The 17644-nt window shown below is 48.2% G+C and overlaps 1 protein-coding gene across 3 annotated transcripts in view; it reads left to right on the forward strand.

Moving 5' to 3' along the window:
* LOC144497586 (choline transporter-like protein 5) overlaps positions 1-17644 on the forward strand; it is a 317203-nt gene that overhangs the window by 265224 nt on the left and 34335 nt on the right. For all 3 annotated transcript variants that reach the window (XM_078219025.1, XM_078219026.1, XM_078219027.1), the window contains exons 11-13: positions 9273-9404; positions 11379-11478; positions 13367-13459. In XM_078219025.1, the coding sequence (XP_078075151.1) occupies positions 9273-9404; positions 11379-11478; positions 13367-13459 (325 nt within the window). The remainder of the gene's footprint in view (positions 1-9272; positions 9405-11378; positions 11479-13366; positions 13460-17644) is intronic.

The raw sequence follows: 17644 nt of genomic DNA on the forward strand, positions 1-17644 counted from the left end.
AGTACTGAGGGAGTGCCGCACTGTCAGAGGTCAGTGCTGAGGGAGTGCCGCACTGTCAGTGGGTCAGTGCTGAGGGAGTGCCGCACTGTCAGAGGGTCAGTACTGAGGGAGTGCTGCACTGTCAGAGGGTCAGTACTGAGGGAGTGCTGCACTGTCAGAGGGTCAGTACTGAGGGAGTGCTGCTCTGTCAGAGGGTTAGTACTGAGGGAGTGCCGCACTGTCAGAGGATCAGTACTGAGGGAGTGCCGCATTGTCAGAGGGTCAGTGCTGAGGGAGTGCCGCACTGTCAGAGGGTCAGTACTGAGGGAGTGCTGCCCTGTCAGAGGGTCAGTGCTGAGGGAGTGCTGCACTGTCAGAGGGTCAGTACTGAGGGAGTGCTGCACTGTCAGAGGGTCAGTACTGAGGGAGTGCCGCATTGTCAGAGGGTCAGTGCTGAGGGAGTGCCGCACTGTCAGAGGGTTAGTACTGAGGGAATGCTGTCCTGTCAGAGGGTCAGTGCTGAGGGAGTGCCGCACTGTCAGAGGGTCAGTACTGAGGGAGTGCCGCACTGTCAGAGGGTCAGTGCTGAAGGAGTGCCGCACTGTCAGAGGGTCAGTGCTGAGGGAGTGCTGCACTGTCAGAAATGTTGCCTTTCATATAAAATGTGACCTGAAGTCCCATCTGGCTTCTCAGGCGAAGCTAAATGATCCTGTGGCAGTAACACCAATCACCTACCCACATTGCTGTCTGTGGGATCGTGCTGTGTAAATATTGGCAGCCACATTTCCTCAATTAGAAGAGTGACTCCACTTTGGGACATTATTGGCTGGGACGCACTTTGAGATGTGGTTGTGAAAGGTGCTATAGAAATGCAAGTTTTCTTTCTCTACACTTAATGCGTGACAGATGTGGAATCGTTCTTGGGGAGCGGTGAGCAGCAGTGCGAAGATGATGCTTTGACCATGTAGTGTTCCACAGCTCAGCGAAACCTCCAGCCTTCCTCAGTTCCTGATAGTTGAACCACAATCCCAAAGGATGTTTTGATTGAGTTCCAATCTCTGGGAGGTGCTTGGTGTGATGGAGGATAGTTTCCAGCAGCGAGTTCACTCAACTGTGTTTCTGTCCTGTATTTCGTTTTCAGTTTTTCTCAGGTGAAAATGTGATTTAATATCGACTGGTGTCAGGTTCAGCCTGAAAATAACTTTCTTGTCATTCTGAGGAAGAGAGAGAATCCACTAGAAACATCTGGAGTTAGAAAAAACACCAACAATGCAGGGGTGGGAGGATTGATCATGAATACCATGTCAGTATTGGGAAGGAAGCATGAAAACAGAACTTATTTGCTGAGAATTAAGGAACAACAGAGGCGATATTGTGCTATTGGCATATACAATGGCTCACTGAGTGTGTACTACAGACCACTGGGTGTACACTAAAGGGAAACAAATAGTGAAAAGGAGATTGAGAAGAACGTTTCCAGGAAAAGCACAGAAAGATTGCAGGACTACAGAATAATGATAATGTAAAACTTCAGTTATCCTAATGTTTCCAGGGATAGTAAAGATGTAAAGGACAAAGTAGGGGAGGAATTCCTGAAACAGGCGCAATGTGTGTACATGTTCTTTATGCCTACAAAGAGCAGGGCCCTGTATATTATTATCTTAATTTGCGTGTACTGGAAGCTACACATATTAATACACAGGGACCCTGCTGTTTACAGACAGAAAGAACAGGTACACACATTATGCCTATTTGAGCTAAACAAAATAAGTGATAGCCATTCGCTGGTCCATTCCTCAGGGCAATCTCTTGACCAATCAGAGTCAAGCTGCCTGATTTAAATTTTCAAACAATGCATGGCAGTTAACTGTCAGTCACCATCAACTGGTGTATTCTCTATGGCAGTGCCTTTACCAACCAGAATCCACTTACCAACCAATCAGCATTCTCTTCTTATACAACTTGTTGTTTTCCCTGCCAGTGGTCCTCTTATGATTGCCTGATGAGTGTAAGGTGAAAAAGCTTCAACAAAATATCTTTTTTCAGCAATACTCAAGCTCTATCCTCCCAAATAACCAGAAACATAACTGCAGAAACATCAGCACATTTTCCCCTTTCTCAACACAGTCCCTGTCACAAACAGTCCAAAGATGTATGGGTTCGGTGGGTTGGCCATGCTAAATTGCCCCTTAGTGTCCCGGGATGCGTAGGTAAGCACGATTAGTGGGGTAAATATGTGTGGTTATGGGGAAAGAGCCGGATGGGATTGTTGTTGGTGCAGACTCGATGGGCTGAATGGCCTCCTTCTGCCCTGCAGGGATTCTATGAACAGTCAGAAGAGAATTGGATATGATTCAGCAAGTGAAAGTATTACAGAGCTCTGTTGATGCAGCGAGGGGTTAACTGGATAACCCTTTCAAAGAGCTGGCACAGACACAATGGGCCGAATGTCCTCCTTCCCTGCTGTAAGTTTCAACAATGCCAGGAACATCTTGTGCAAATGTTGTGTCAGTTTTGTCACTGACTTCACCATCTCCCTGAGCAGTGGGATTAAAGGGGAAAGCTGCAGTCACTGCGATTGGGACTAAATGTGAGGGAGCAGTCACACTGTTCCCCTGCTCCCAGCATCCTGCTGTGTAACAGCAGAGACCCTTGTGAAAGTGGAGGTGGCAGATTGGATCTGTGGGCGGGAGCAGGTGGCAGCGATCTGCAAACGCTGAGTAAATGAGGAAGGAACGAGAGACGGCCAGGAACAGCGACACCGACCTTTCAGCCGAGGCAGAGCTTGCGGACAGTACACCGTCTGACCAAGCCAGGAAGGAAAGAATGAACAAGAATGAGTTTTTATACCCAGCCCTTCCCCAGCTCAGGCTGTTTTGAAGCACAAAGGAGCCCAGGCAGGATTTGTGAAACGCAGACGCTGTCGTAATGTTGAAAATGAGGCAACCGCTTTGCGCACAGCAAGATCCCAAAAACAGCACTGTCACAACGAACCAACAATCAGCAAAATAAATGCTAAGTATTGGTCAGGACACGAGGGAGAACTCTCCCTGTTCTTTGCCTTTACATACATCTGAGAGATGGCACATCTGACAGTGCGGCACTCCCTCAGTACTGACCCTCTGACAGTGCGGCACTCCCTCAGTACTGACCCTCTGACAGTGCGGCACTCCCTCAGTACTGACCCTCTGACAGTGCGGCACTCCCTCAGTACTGACCCTCTGACAGTGCGGCACTCCCTCAGTACTGACCCCCTGACAGTGCGGCACTCCCTCAGTACTGACCCTCTGACAGTGCGGCACTCCCTCAGTACTGACCCTCTGACAGTGCAGCACTCTGTCAGTACTGACCCTCTGACAGTGCGGCACTCCCTCAGTACTGACCCTCTGACAGTGCAGCACTCCCTCAGTACTGACCCTCTGACAGTGCAGCACTCCCTCAGTACTGACTCTCTGACAGTGCAGCACTCCCTCAGTACTGACCCTCTGACAGTGCGGCACTCCCTCAGTACTGACCCTCTGACAGTGCAGCACTCCCTCAGTACTGACCCTCTGACAGTGCAGCACTCCCTCAGTACTGACCCTCTGACAGTGCAGCACTCCCTCAGTACTGACCCTCTGACAGTGCGGCACTCCCTCAGTACTGACCCTCTGACAGTGCAGCACTCCCTCAGTACTGACCCTCTGACAGTGCGGCACTCCCTGAGTACTGACCCTCTGACAGTGCGGCACTCCCTCAGTACTGACCCTCATGGCGACCAATGATGGAGCGATTAAAAGCAGAGGCGCTCAAGAAGCCAGAATTCGAGGAGTGTAGAGATTTCCGAGGGTTGGTGAGCTGGAGGAGATTACCGAGATAGGGAGCGGTGAGGACATGGAGGAGTTTGGATTTTGAGATTGAGTTGTTGGTGTCCAGGGGATACTGTCAATAAACAGGTACACAGACTGATGGGCAACCGGGATTGTGTCACTGTGTCACTGTCCTCAGGATGTGACACAATACTTTACTGCCACTGAGCACTTACACAGCGCCGTCACTGAGGAAACACGATAGCAGCAAATTGATGCACAGCAAGATTCCACAAACAGCAATGTGATCAATGTTTGAGTGATTTTTGGATGAAGGATAAATATCTGTCCCAGAACAATGTGGAGAACTTCCTTATTCACAGAGCAGAAAAGAGGGAATTGAATGGAGGTATTCACAGTGGTGAGAGGATTTATTTATTAGTCATAAGTAGGCTAACATTCACACTGCAGTGAAGTTACTGTGAAAATCCCCTAATCTCCACACTCCGGCGCCTGTTTGGGTCAATGCACCCCAACCAGCACGTCTTTCAGAATGTGGGAGGAAACCGCAGCTCTCGGAGGAAACCCACGCAGACACGGGGAGAACGTGCAAACTCCACACAGACAGTGACCCAAGCCGGGAATTAATCCCGGGTCCCTGGCGCTGTGAGGCAGCAGTGAACAAAGTACAGTACAGCACAGGAAACAGGCCCTTCGGCCCTCCAAGCCTGTGCCGCTCATTGGTCCAACTCGACCATTCGTTTGTATCCCTCCATTCCCAGACTGCTCATGTGACTATCCAGGTAAGTCTTAAACGATGTCAGCGTGCCTGCCTCCACCACCCTACTTGGCAGCGCATTCCAGGCCCCCACCACTCTGTGTAAAAAACGTCCCTCTGATATCTGAGTTATACCTCGCCCCTCTCACCTTGAGCCCGTGACCCCTCGTGAACGTCACCTCCGACCTGGGAAAAAGCTTCCCACTGTTCACCGTATCTATACCCTTCATAATCTTGTACACCTCTATTAGGTCTCCCCTCATTCTCCGTCTTTCCAGGGAGAACAACCCCAGTTTACCCAATCTCTCCTCATAGCTAAGACCCTCCATACCAGGCAACATCCTGGTAAACCTTCTCTGCACTCTCTCTAAAGCCTCCACGTCCTTCTGGTAGTGCGGCGACCAGAACTGGACGCAGTACTCCAAATGTGGCCTAACCAGCGTTCTATACAGCTGCATCATCAGACTCCAGCTTTTATACTCTATCCCCCGTCCTATAAAGGCTAACCACTCTGCCACCGTTTACAAGTGGGAGAAATGATTAACTCTGTTAAATGAGTCCGTAACTAGATTCACCGATTTCAAACAATTGAGGAAATGTCCCAACACAGAGGGTTTTTCAGATGATGTGATGGGCCGAATGGACTCCTGAGCTGTAAAATGCAATGATAAGGGAAAATTAATGTTGGTGTCTTGTGCCCTCTGGTGTTCGGTTGGTGAGTGGCAGCTTCAGGCACTCAGAGCAGCTTTGAAATGACCACAAATGGAGAAATTAGCCATAATCCAAGCGACACGCCAATTTTTGCATTTTCGCAATGACTCAGTACAATTTTGCCTTTGAAAAGGATTTTGTGACCCTCTTATCCAAACTCGCCTTGTGTCCCATTCACTCGGCATTCCCCTGTTCACCAACCCCCTACTCGCTATCCCCCCCTACTCACTATCCCCCCTACTCGCTATCCCCCCCTACTCGCTATCCCCCCTACTCGCTATCCCCCCCTACTCACTATCCCCCCCCTACTCGCTATCCCCCCCTACTCGCTATCCCCCCCTACTCGCTATCCCCCCTACTCGCTATCCCCCCCTACTCACTATCCCCCCTACTCACTATCCCCCCCTACTCGCTATCCCCCCCTACTCGCTATCCCCCCTACTCGCTATCTCCCCCTACTCGCTATCCCCCCCTACTCACTATCCCCCCCTACTCGCTATCCCCCCTACTCGCTATCCCCCCCTACTCGCTATCCCCCCCTACTCGCTATCCCCCTCCTACTCGCTATCCCCTACTCTCTGACCTACATTGACCCTCAAATAAGAAAACCTTGATTTGAAAATTCTCGTCCTCATGTTCAAACCCTTTGTGTCCCACTATCTGTGACCTCCTCCCCGCCTCTGAGATTACTCTGATTCGCGCCTCTTGCACCTCCCTGATTTTAATCACCCTGTCATTGGCAGCCGGGCTGTCCAGTGTCTGGACCCTAAGCTCTGGAATTCCCTCACTGAACCTCCCTCCCCATCTCTCTGTTCCTTAAAACCTATCCCTTTGACCAAGCCTTTTTGTCATCCCTCCATCACATCCCCTCATGAAGCTCGGTTTGGTTTAATAATGGTTGTGTGAAGGGTTCTGTGGGTCTGGCCTGCAGTGTGGTGGAGGCTGGATCAATCGACCAGAAACACTGTGCAGGGGTACGGGGAAATGGCATTGGAATGGCACTAAGTCATGATGTTCATTTGGACAGGCGGTGTAGACACAATGGGCCGAATGGCCTCTTTCTCTACGGTAACAATTCTGTGAATAAAGGTGCAATTTGCGAGAAAGTGTTTGTCTGATCCAACCAGGTAACAACTTCGATTATATTTTGTGTTTTAGGAATGTACCGAAACGAAAGGGCAGAGATTGTTGAGATTTCAAAGATTAAAATAGCAATTGTTTCAAACTGAAGAACTTATCGATTAACCCAAGTCCACCCGGGTACTTCATTCCGTCGGTTGAGTTATTCGGTGCCAATGAACTAATGGGCTTCGGAACAGCCTGTCCTTGCTTCAGAAGCCGGTTCTTCTGGGACTGATATCAAACAATTAACATTGACTTTGCTGAGCATTTAGATTAACAAAACATTTGAGAGTTTACACAGTCAGGAACACTCCTGTCCTCTGATCCATGTTCAATCATGGTGTTGATTCCTTCACACAGAGTAGTCGGCATTGAGTCATTATCCTGGCACATTCTGCAATGATGTCAGGGCAATGCAAAGCAGAGCTGCCACCCCCTCACACCCGACGCCCCCACCCCCACCGCCCTCCCCCCAGCCTCCACCTCCACCTCCCCACCACCCCCCCCCATCCCACCAGCCCCCATCCCACCAGCCCCCATCCCACCAGCCCCCATCCCACCAGCCCCCATCCCACCAACCCCCAACCCCCCCCACCCACCCCCTCCCCACCCCCCCTGTCCGAAAACTAACAGCTGAGAAAGGGAGAGGATTCAACAGAAAATTTCTAAACTGAGATTGATGGATTATGTCAGGCAGAGTAATTAAAACTTATGAAAGCAAGTTGGGTAGATTGTCTTAGAGACCAACCGCAATCTCAGAGAATGTGAGAAACTGGCTCAAAAGCAGAGTGGTCTCCCCCTTTTCCGGTTCAGTACTGAGGGAGTGCCGCACTGTCAGAGGGTCAGTACTGAGGGAGTGCTGCACTGTCAGAGGGTCAGTGCTGAGGGAGTGCTGCACTGTCAGAGGGTCAGTACTGAGGGAGTACTGCACTGTCAGAGAGTCAGTACGGAGGGAGTGCTGCACTGTCAGAGGGTCAGTACTGAGGGAGTGCCGCACTGTCAGAGGGTCAGTACTGATGGAGTCCTGCACTGTCAGAGGGTCAGTAGTGAGGGAGTGCCACACTGTCAGAGGGTCAGTACTGAGGGAGTGCCGCACTGTCAGAGGGTCAGTACTGAGGGAATGCTGCACTGTCAGAGGTCAGTACTGAGGGAGTGCTGCACTGTCAGAGGGTCAGTACTGAGGGAGTGCTGCCCTGTCAGAGGGTCAGTACTGAGGGAGTGCCGCACTGTCAGAGGGTCAGTACTGAGGGAGTGCCGCACTGTCAGAGGGTCAGTGCTGAGGGAGTGCCGCACTGTCAGAGGGTCAGTACTGAGGGAGTGCCGCACTGTCAGAGGGTCAGTACTGAGGGAATGCTGCACTGTCAGAGGGTCAGTGCTGAGGGAGTGCCGCACTGTCAGAGGGTCAGTGCTGAGGGAGTGCCGCACTGTCAGAGGGTCAGTGCTGAGGGAGTGCCGCACTGTCAAAGGATCAGTTCATTCGGCCATTACCTCATTGCTGTTTTTTGGATCTTGCTGTGCACAAACACTGCAATTTTTTTCCTACATTGAGCACACTTCAAACGAGCGTTTGACTGGCGTTCTGTGGGTTTCAGAAATTTATTTTCTTGGTCCTCTCACTAATAGCCGCTCCTTCACGAAGGTGGACTTTATTGCACTGAAATAGATACAGAAAGTGCTGGAAATGCTGAGCAGATGTTGTAGATCCGTGGCTGATGCTTCAGGTCGAGCGTGACTCTTGCTCAAAATCTTGATGTGTTTCACTGAAGTTTCAGATTGAGGAGAATCTGCTGGTCCCTAATGCTCACATTTTACAATGATCTCGACACAGATACACGGAGCCACAGGTAATTCCTCAGCCCATACACTAGATGGCCCTCCCTTAGGGCTGGGCACAGCAATGTACAATTGCTCTACTGGCCGCAAGAGACACCTCTGTTTCATTCTCTCTTAATCAGCTGTGCAGAATACAACAACTTGCATTTATATAGCCCTCTTAAAGTAGCAAAGCGTCCAAAGGTGCTTCATAGAATCTCTGCAGTCTAGAAAGAGGCCAATCGGCCCATCAAATCTGCACTGATTCTTTGAAAGAGGATTCAACCCAAATTCTCCCCTCCGCCCTATCTCGGTCACCCCGCTCATTTAGCTTGGCCAATGCACCTAACCTGCACATCTTTGGACTATGGGAGGAAACCGGAGCACCCGGAGGAAACCCACGCAGACTCCACACACACAGTGACCAAGCCGGGAATCAAACACAGGTCCCTGGTGCTATGCGGCAGCACTGCTAACCACCATGCTGCCCATTGGAGCAATTATCAATGGCACTTAAGGGGATATTAGGGCTGGTGAACACAAGTTTGCTTAAGGATTTTAAGGAGCCTTCTAAATGAAGAAGGAGAGAGGGAAAGAGGCGGAGAGGTTTCGGGAGAAAATTCCTGAGCTTGGGAGCCAGGCAGCTGAAGACACTGCCCACCAGTGGAGTGATTAAAATCAGGAATGCGCAAGAGGCCAGAATTAGAGGAACACCGAGGTCCCGGAGGCTGGTAGGGCTGGAGGAGGATACAGAGGGAGGGGGGCTGGGGAAGGATCTGAAAACTAGACTGCTGACAGACCAGAAATCAATGTTGCTCAGTGAGCATAAAAACAGAAAATGTTGGAAAATCTCAGCGGGTCTGACAGCATCTATGGAAAGAGAATGTAGCCAATGCTTCGAGTCTGGGTGACCCTTTGTCAGAGCAAGCTGCGAAAGCCACACCTTGTCTGACGAAGCTCTGAACCGAATCTGCTGCCAGTTGGAATAAAATGTTAGATTTCCAAGTGACACAGTGGTCTCTGGCACAATGTCATTTTCCTGCCTTTTGTTTTAAGCCTTTGTTTTTTCCCCCCTGTTTCAGGAATCTGGCACTGTTATTGGGAGTACAGCAGCCTGAAGGGCAAACCCGGTAGCGACATCCCAATCTATGACATTGGCTTCCAAATGGACCTCAGGGTTTATCTGCAGCTCAGACAGACATGGCTGGCCTTCAGTAAGTCTTCAGACAAAGTTTATGTCACATGATTAACGTCACGGTGAGATAGTGAAATAGTCCCATTTAAGACAGAGATAAGGAGAAATATTTTCTCTGAGGGTGATGAGTCTTTGGCACTCTCTTACCCTGGCTCACTGAATAGTTTTAAGGCCAGGTTTGACGAGGGAGTCAAGGGTATACGGGGTAGACAGGAAAGTGGAGCTGAAGTCATAATCAAATTAGCCATGATCTTATTGAATGGTGGAGAAGGTTCGAGGGGCCGAATGGTCTACTCCTGTTCCTAGTTCCTATGTTTGTACGTTCCCATTCGGAAAATACTTAAATAGTTGAACTTGGTCTTCAGCCAAGTCACAAGGTGGGATGTTGGAGAGGTCAGTTATGATCTATTGGGAGATAAAGTGAGGGTGCATTGGAGGATTGGATTATAACATATTGGGAAGTTATGTCCGGGTATATTGTCAGCTACAGCAGGGTAGGTTGGAAGGTTAAGTTATTAGATCGTTGGTGATTAAGGTGTATGTGTTATAATGTGTTGGGAAATTACATTAAGACATGCTGGGCAGATTGAGTTAAAATATATTGTTGGGTTTGAGTTACAGTGTATTGGAAGGTTATGTTAAAATATATTTGGAGGATTGAGTTATGATGTATTGGGAGTGTTGAGTTATTAAGTATTGTTAGGGTTGAGTTACAATGTACTGGAAGGTTACAATATATTTAAAATATTGAGTTACAATTTTATGTATTGCGAGGACTGAGTTACAGTGTATTGCAGGGGTTGAGTTGCAATGTATTACAGGACTGAGTTACAATATATTACAGGACTGAGTTACAGTGTATTGCAGGGGTTGGTTTACAATGTATTACAGGACTGAGTTACAATATATTGCAGGAGTTGAGTGATAGAGTCATAGAGGTTACAGCATGGAAACAGGCCCTTCGGCCCGTTTGTCCATGCCACCCCTTTTTTAACCCCTAAGCTAGTCCCAATTGCCCACATTTGGCCCATATCCCTCTATACCCATCTTATTGGATTGCAGGGGTTGAGTTACAATGTATTACAGGACTGAGTTACAATGTATTACAGGATTGAGTTACAATGTATTACAGGATTGAGTTACAATGTATTGCAGGGGTTGAGTTATGGTATGATGGGAGGTTATCTTAAGGTAAGTTACGTGGTTTGAGTTGCAATGTATTGGGCAGTTGATTTATGATATATTATGCAAGGGTTACGTTACAATGTATTGAAAGGGTTGATTCATGATGCATTGTAAGAGTTGAGTTACGATGTATTGCAAGGGTTATGTTATGATGGAATAGGTGGTTATGTGAGCAAGTGTTGCAGAGTCAATATAAAACAGTCCTGGCCACAGTGTAAAATCGTGAATGAAGACCAATTTCACCCTGGCCACACCTCATGAGCTGCCTGTAGATAAGCAGTGAGGTGGCACAGTTAGGGCCAGAGGGCAGCTAAAGATCCCCTCCACCAATGGCCAAGAAATTACAGGAATCAATGAATTCCTGAGAGCCTCCATTCGCTCCACATCACACGATGGGACAGCTGCCCTGGAGGGAAACACTGGAATGAGACAAACAGCCGGATGTCAGACACTGCTCCGTCTTCCCTCCACAGTGAATGAACATCAAGCTGTGAGACACAGGGCATGTCACACTCAGATATGATATAACTCCAGCTGAGTTTGCTGTTGTGTTTTCCAAAGTCCTCACAAAGTCATAGGAGCGTGATAAACTTCCGTCGGAATGTTTGCAGCTGAGGAGACAGTGAAAACTAACAACCAAATTCTCCAAACATTCGATATCAGCTGCCAGGAATTGGCAATGGGCTTTCCATATTCCAGTCCTGATGCAGTTTAACAAATGATACGGATTGTGTAACAGTTCAGTTAAAATCCACACTTTTCCAAGTTCTTTGTATTTTTTTAACACCCGGCCTCTGCTATTTTCCAGTGATCTTTCTCTGCATTATTGAAGTGATTATTATCCTGATGCTGATTTTCCTACGGAAGAGAATCTGTATTGCAATTGCACTGCTCAGGGAAGGGAGCAAGTAAGTGGCCTCTGGCATTGTGTAATGGTCTGAACTGTTGTAGACTCACTCTATAAGGGTTTTCATAATATTAACCTTCCAACTACATAACCATCAAATTTTCCAAATATACCCCGAACGCCCCCAAATATACCTAAAGCTAACCTCACAAAGTGCTAGAACTAAATTCCTTCCAATATATCCAAACTTAAACCAGGAATAAAAGTTAAAGTTTATTTATTAGTCACAAGTAAGGCTGACATTAACACTGCAATGAAGTTACTGGGATATTCCCCTAGTCACCACACTCCGGCACCTGTTCGGGTCAATGCACCTAGTCAGACTGTGGGAGGAAACCGGAGCACCCGGAGGAAACCCACGGAGACACGGGGAGATCGTGCATACTCCACACAGACAGTGACCAAGCCAGGAATCGAACCCAAGTCCCTGGCGCGAATCACTGTGCCACCGTGTCGCTCCCAAAATAAAACTTTACACTCCGCTATACTCTGGTATAATCTCCCACACACCACCTCCACTTCCCATCAATTTATCCTAACTTAACACTCCATCATACCATAAATGAACACCTAATTTCTCCCTGGTTTAATACACTGATGTATTTTACCCCAACGTTCCAATGCCACCTTAACATTATATCCTAATGTTATATCCTAATGTGTTTGGATCACTTTATTGGTCCTGTAGCGTTGGTTATTTTTGTTAGATTTTGAGACCAGTGTTTTGAACATGAAGAGCTCTGTTCAAATCCAGTAAATTCTTGTGTTTAGTGTCTCACAATTATTGCACTGTCTCAAACCTGAATTTCTGAGAAGTAGACATAACTCCTGAATGTGTGTTTAAAAATCAGCTACACGTTACCCAGCAGTGGAAAACAGCCACTAATAAATCCAATCGGGAATTCAGGAGAAACTTCTTTATCCAGAGAGTGGGGAGAATGTGGGACTCGCTCCCACAGGGAGTGGGGAGAATGTGGGACTCACTCCCACAGGGAGTGGGGAGAATGTGGGATTCGCTCCCACAGGGAGTGGGGAGAATGTGGGATTCGCTCCCACAGGGAGTGGGGAGAATGTGGGATTCGCTCCCACAGGGAGTGGGGAGAATGTGGGATTCGCTCCCATGGGGGGTTGGGAGAATGTGGGATTCGCTCCCACGGGGAGCGGGGAGAATGTGGGACTCGCTCCCACAGGGAGTGGGGAGAATGTGGGACTCGCTCCCACGGGGAGTGGGAGAATGTGGGGCTCGCTCCCATGGGGAGTGGGGAGAGTGTGGGGCTCACTCCCACAGGGGAGTTGGGAAAATGTGGAACTCACTCCCACAGGGAGCGGGGAGAATGTTGAACTCGCTCCCACAGGGAGTGGGGAGAATGTGGGACTCGCTCCCACAGGGAGTGGGGAGAATGTGGGACTCGCTCCCATAGAGGAGATGGGAGAATGTGGGACTCGCTCCCACGGGGAGTGGGGAGAATGTGGAACTCGCTCCCACGGGGAGTGGGGAGAATGTGGGACTCGCTCCCACGGGGAGTGGGGAGAATGTGGGACTCACTCCCACGGGGAGTTGGGTGAATGTGGAACGCGCTCCCACAGGGAGTGGGGAGAATGTGTGATTCGCTTCCACAGGGAGAAGGGGGAAGCTGGATAAACACATGAAGGAGAACGGGATAGAAGGGGATGGTGATAGGCTGAGAGGAAGAGGATGGAGGCTACATGGAGAATTAACACCAGAATATACTTGATGGACCAAATGGCCTGTTGCCGTGCTGTAAGTTTGATGATATTCTAATGTTATTGATTTATTTATGTCCAGTCATTTGTGATTTAATTCAAATGTAATGCTGTCAAAGGGTGTGGTTGTTTATGCAGTTTAACTCCTTGTTTTGTGTTATCAGGGCCATAGGATATATCATGTCCACTCTATTCTACCCCATCATCACCTTCTTGCTGTTGGCCATCTGTATTTCCTACTGGGCTATTACAGCCATGTATCCTTTCAGATAACGCTGCTGTCTGTATTCATCCTGTTTCGTGTAATATTGAACACTGAAGGCTTAATTTCAGCTCCGTTCTGTAAAGATTCAATTCTAATGATCTGCTGGCCATTTCTGGCCAATCTACTTGCCCAGAGTATTTGAAGCAATTCAAGGTGCCTGAGGGTACATGCTCCGTAACCTACAAAAATGGAGAATTTATATTCCAGGGGATACAGTATCTGGGATTTAAACTTATGGAGAGACTGGGATTGTCCTGAGAGCAGAGAATGTTAAGAGGACGGTGAGGGTGGTGAGGTATTGGGGATGTCAGTGAGGGTGGTGAGGTATTGGGGAAGGTATCAGGGTCAAGGGTGGGTACCGGTAGACAGGAAGGTGGGTTGAAGTGTGTCTACTTCAATGCAAGGAGCATCCGGAACAAGGTAGATGAACTTGGGGCGTGGATTGGTACTTGGGACTACGATGTTGTGGCCATTACGGAGACATGGGTAGAACAAGGACAGGAATGGTTGTTGGACATTCCGGGGTATAGATGTTTCAGTAAGTGTAGGGAAGCTGGTAAAAGAGGTGGAGGAGTGGCATTGTTAATCAAGGATAGTTTAACGGCTGCGGAAAGGCACTTCGAGGGGGATCTGCACACTGAGGTAATATGGGCTGAGGTTAGAAATAGGAAAGGAGCGGTCACGTTGTTAGGAGTTTACTATAGGCCCCCAAATAGTAATAGAGATGTGGAGGAAGAAATTGCTAAGCAGATTATGGATATGTGTGGGGGTCACAGGGTCGTTGTCATGGGGGACTTTAACTTTCCAAATATTGATTGGAACCTTTGTAGGTCAAATAGTTCGGATGGGACAGTTTTTGTGCAGTGTGTGCAGGAGGGTTTCCTGACACAATATGTGGATAGGCCGACAAGAGGTGAGGCCACATTGGATTTGGTACTGGGAAATGAACCGGGCCAAGTGTTAGATTTGGTTGTGGGAGAGCACTTTGGAGATAGTGACCACAATTCGGTGTCTTTTGTTATTGCAATGGAGAGGGATAGGGCCGTACGGCAGGGCAAGGTTTACAATTGGGGGAGAGGTAATTATGATGCGATTAGGCAAGAATTAGGGGGCATAAGTTGGGAACAGAAACTGTCAGAGAAAGGAACTAATGAAAAGTGGAACTTTTTCAAGGAACAAATACTGGGTGTCCTTGATAGGTATGTCCCTGTCAGGCAAGGAGGAAATGGCTGAGTGAGGGAACCATGGTTCACGAAAGAGGTGGAATGTCTTGTGAAAAGGAAGAGGGAAGCTTATGTAGGGATGAGGAAACAAGGTTCAGATGGCTCGATTGAGGGTTACAAGTTAGCAAGGAATGAGCTGAAAAAGGGGCTTAGGAGAGCTAGGAGGGGACACGAGAAGTCCTTGGCAGGTCGGATCAAGGAAAACCCCAAGGCTTTTTACTCTTATGTGAGGAATAAAAGAATGACCAGGGTGAGGTTAGGGCCGGTCAAGGACAGTAGTGGGAAATTGTGTATGGAGTCAGTAAAGATAGGTGAGGTGATGAATGAATACTTTTCTTCAGTGTTCACCAAGGAGAGGGGCCATGTTTTTGAGGAAGAGAAGGTGTTACAGGCTAATAGGCTGGAGGAAATAGATGTTCGGAGGGAGGATGTCCTGGCAGTTTTGAATAAACTGAAGGTCGATAAGTCCCCTGGGCCTGATGAAATGTATCCTAGGATTCTTTGGGAGGCAAGGGATGAGATTGCAGAGCCTTTGGCGTTGATCTTTGGGTCCTCGCTGTCCACGGGGATGGTGCCAGAGGACTGGAGAATGGCGAATGTTGTTCCTCTGTTTAAGAAAGGGAATAGAAATGACCCTGGTAATTATAGACCGGTTAGTCTTACTTCGGTGGTTGGTAAATTGATGGAAAGGGTCCTTAGAGATGGGATTTACGACCATTTAGAAAGATGCGGATTAATCCGGGATAGTCAGCACGGATTCGTGAAGGGCAAGTCATGCCTCACAAATTTGATAGAATTTTTTGAGGAGGTAACTAAGTGTGTTGATGAGGGTAGGGCAGTTGATGTCATATACATGGATTTTAGTAAGGCGTTTGATAAGGTCCCCCATGGTCGGCTTATGATGAAAGTGAGGAGGTGTGGGATAGAGGGAAAGTTGGCCAATTGGATAGGTAATCTGGCTGTCTGATCGAAGACAGAGGGTGGTGGTCGATGGAAAATTTTCAGATTGGAGGCAGGTTGCTAGCGGAGTGCCGCAGGGATCAGTGCTTGGTCCTCTGCTCTTTGTGATTTTTATTAATGACTTAGAGGAGGGGGCTGAAGGGTGGATCAGTAAATTTGCTGATGACACCAAGATTGGTGGAGTAGTGGATGAGGTGGAGGGCTGTTGTTGGCTGCAAAGAGACATAGATAGGATGCAAAGCTGGGCTGAAAAATGGCAAATGGAGTTTAACCCTGATAAATGTGAGGTGATTCATTTTGGTCGGACTAATTTAAATGTGGATTACAGGGTCAAAGGTAGGGTTCTGAAGACTGTGGAGGAACAGAGAGATCTTGGGGTCCATATCCACAGATCTCTAAAGGTTGCCACTCAAGTGGATAGAGCTGTGAAGAAGGCCTATCGTGTGTTAGCTTTTATTAACAGGGGGTTGGAGTTTAAGAGCCGTGGGGTTATGCTGCAACTATACAGGACCTTGGTGAGACCACATTTGGAATATTGTGTGCAGTTCTGGTCACCTCACTATAAGAAGGATGTGGAAGCGCTGGAAAGAGTGCAGAGGAGATTTACCGGGATGCTGCCTGGTTTGGAGGGTAGGTCTTATGAGGAAAGGTTGCGGGAGCTCGGGCTGTATCTCTGGAGCGGAGGAGGCTGAGGGGAGACTTAATAGAGGTTTATAAAATGATGAAGGGGATAGATAGGGTGAACGTTCAAAGACTATTTCCTTGGGTGGATGGAGCTATTACAAGGGGGCATAACTATCGGGTTCGTGGTGTGAGATATAGGAAGGATATCAGAGGTAGGTTCTTTACGCAGAGAGTGGTTGGGGTGTGGAATGGACTTCCTGCAGTGATAGTGGAGTCAGACACTTTAGGAACATTTAAGCGGTTATTGGATAGGCACATGGAGCGCACCAGGATGATAGGGAGTGGGATAGCTTGATCTTGGTTTCAGATAAAGCTCGGCACAACATCGTGGGCCGAAGGGCCTGTTCTCTGCTGTACTGTTCTATGTTAGAAAGAACATAGAAACCCTACAGTGCAGAAGGAGGCCATTCGGCCCATCGAATCTGCACCGACCACAATCCCACCCAGGCCCTACCCCCACATATTTTACCCGTTAATCCCTCTAACCTACGCATCCCAGGACTCTAAGGGACAATTTTTAACCTGGCCAATCAACCTAACCCGCACATCTTTGGACTATGGGAGGAAACCGGAGTACCCGGAGGAAACCCACGCAGACACGAGGAGAATGTGCAAACTCCAAACAGACAGTGACCCGAGCCGGGAATCGAACCCGGGACCCTGGAGCTGTGAAGCAGCAGTGCTAACCACTGTGCTACCGTACCGCCCCTGTTCTATGTTCTAGGAGATTAAGAGGAGATAGGAGTCTGTCAAAGGTGTCAGGATCCATGCTCCCAGTAATCATTGATCCACATTCTAACGGCCGGAAGCAGAGGTCATGAAATCCACAGGAGCAGAACAAACTACTGAGAAGCTGGGTGAAATATTTGCTAGATTTGGTAGACCGGAGCAAATAGTAAGCGACAATGGGACACAGCTCACATCCACAGAGTTTGAAGATTGCTTGAAAGTAAATGGTTTCCAACACATCAAGTGAGCTCCATACCATCCATCTGCAAATGGATTCGTACAGTCACTCAAACACAAGGCATCAAAAGACCAAGGTACATTGTCAAGATGAGTAAATAAATTCTTGATATCATACAGGAACACTGCACAGACAACACACGGTTCACCAGCGACGCAGCTTTTAAAAAGAAAATTAAGAATAGAGTTTGACCTTTTGATACTTCAGAAATTGTCGAATGACAACAGAAAGTACAGATTGTTAAGAGGAAGCAGAACTCTGAAAGGAGAGGATTTACTCAGGGAGAACAAACAAGAATCTACACAACCAGTCAAGAGTGGATAACTGCCTTTAACAGGTCTGG

Source organism: Mustelus asterias, chromosome 8, assembly GCF_964213995.1.
Source record: "Mustelus asterias chromosome 8, sMusAst1.hap1.1, whole genome shotgun sequence".
Lineage (NCBI taxonomy): Eukaryota > Metazoa > Chordata > Chondrichthyes > Carcharhiniformes > Triakidae > Mustelus > Mustelus asterias.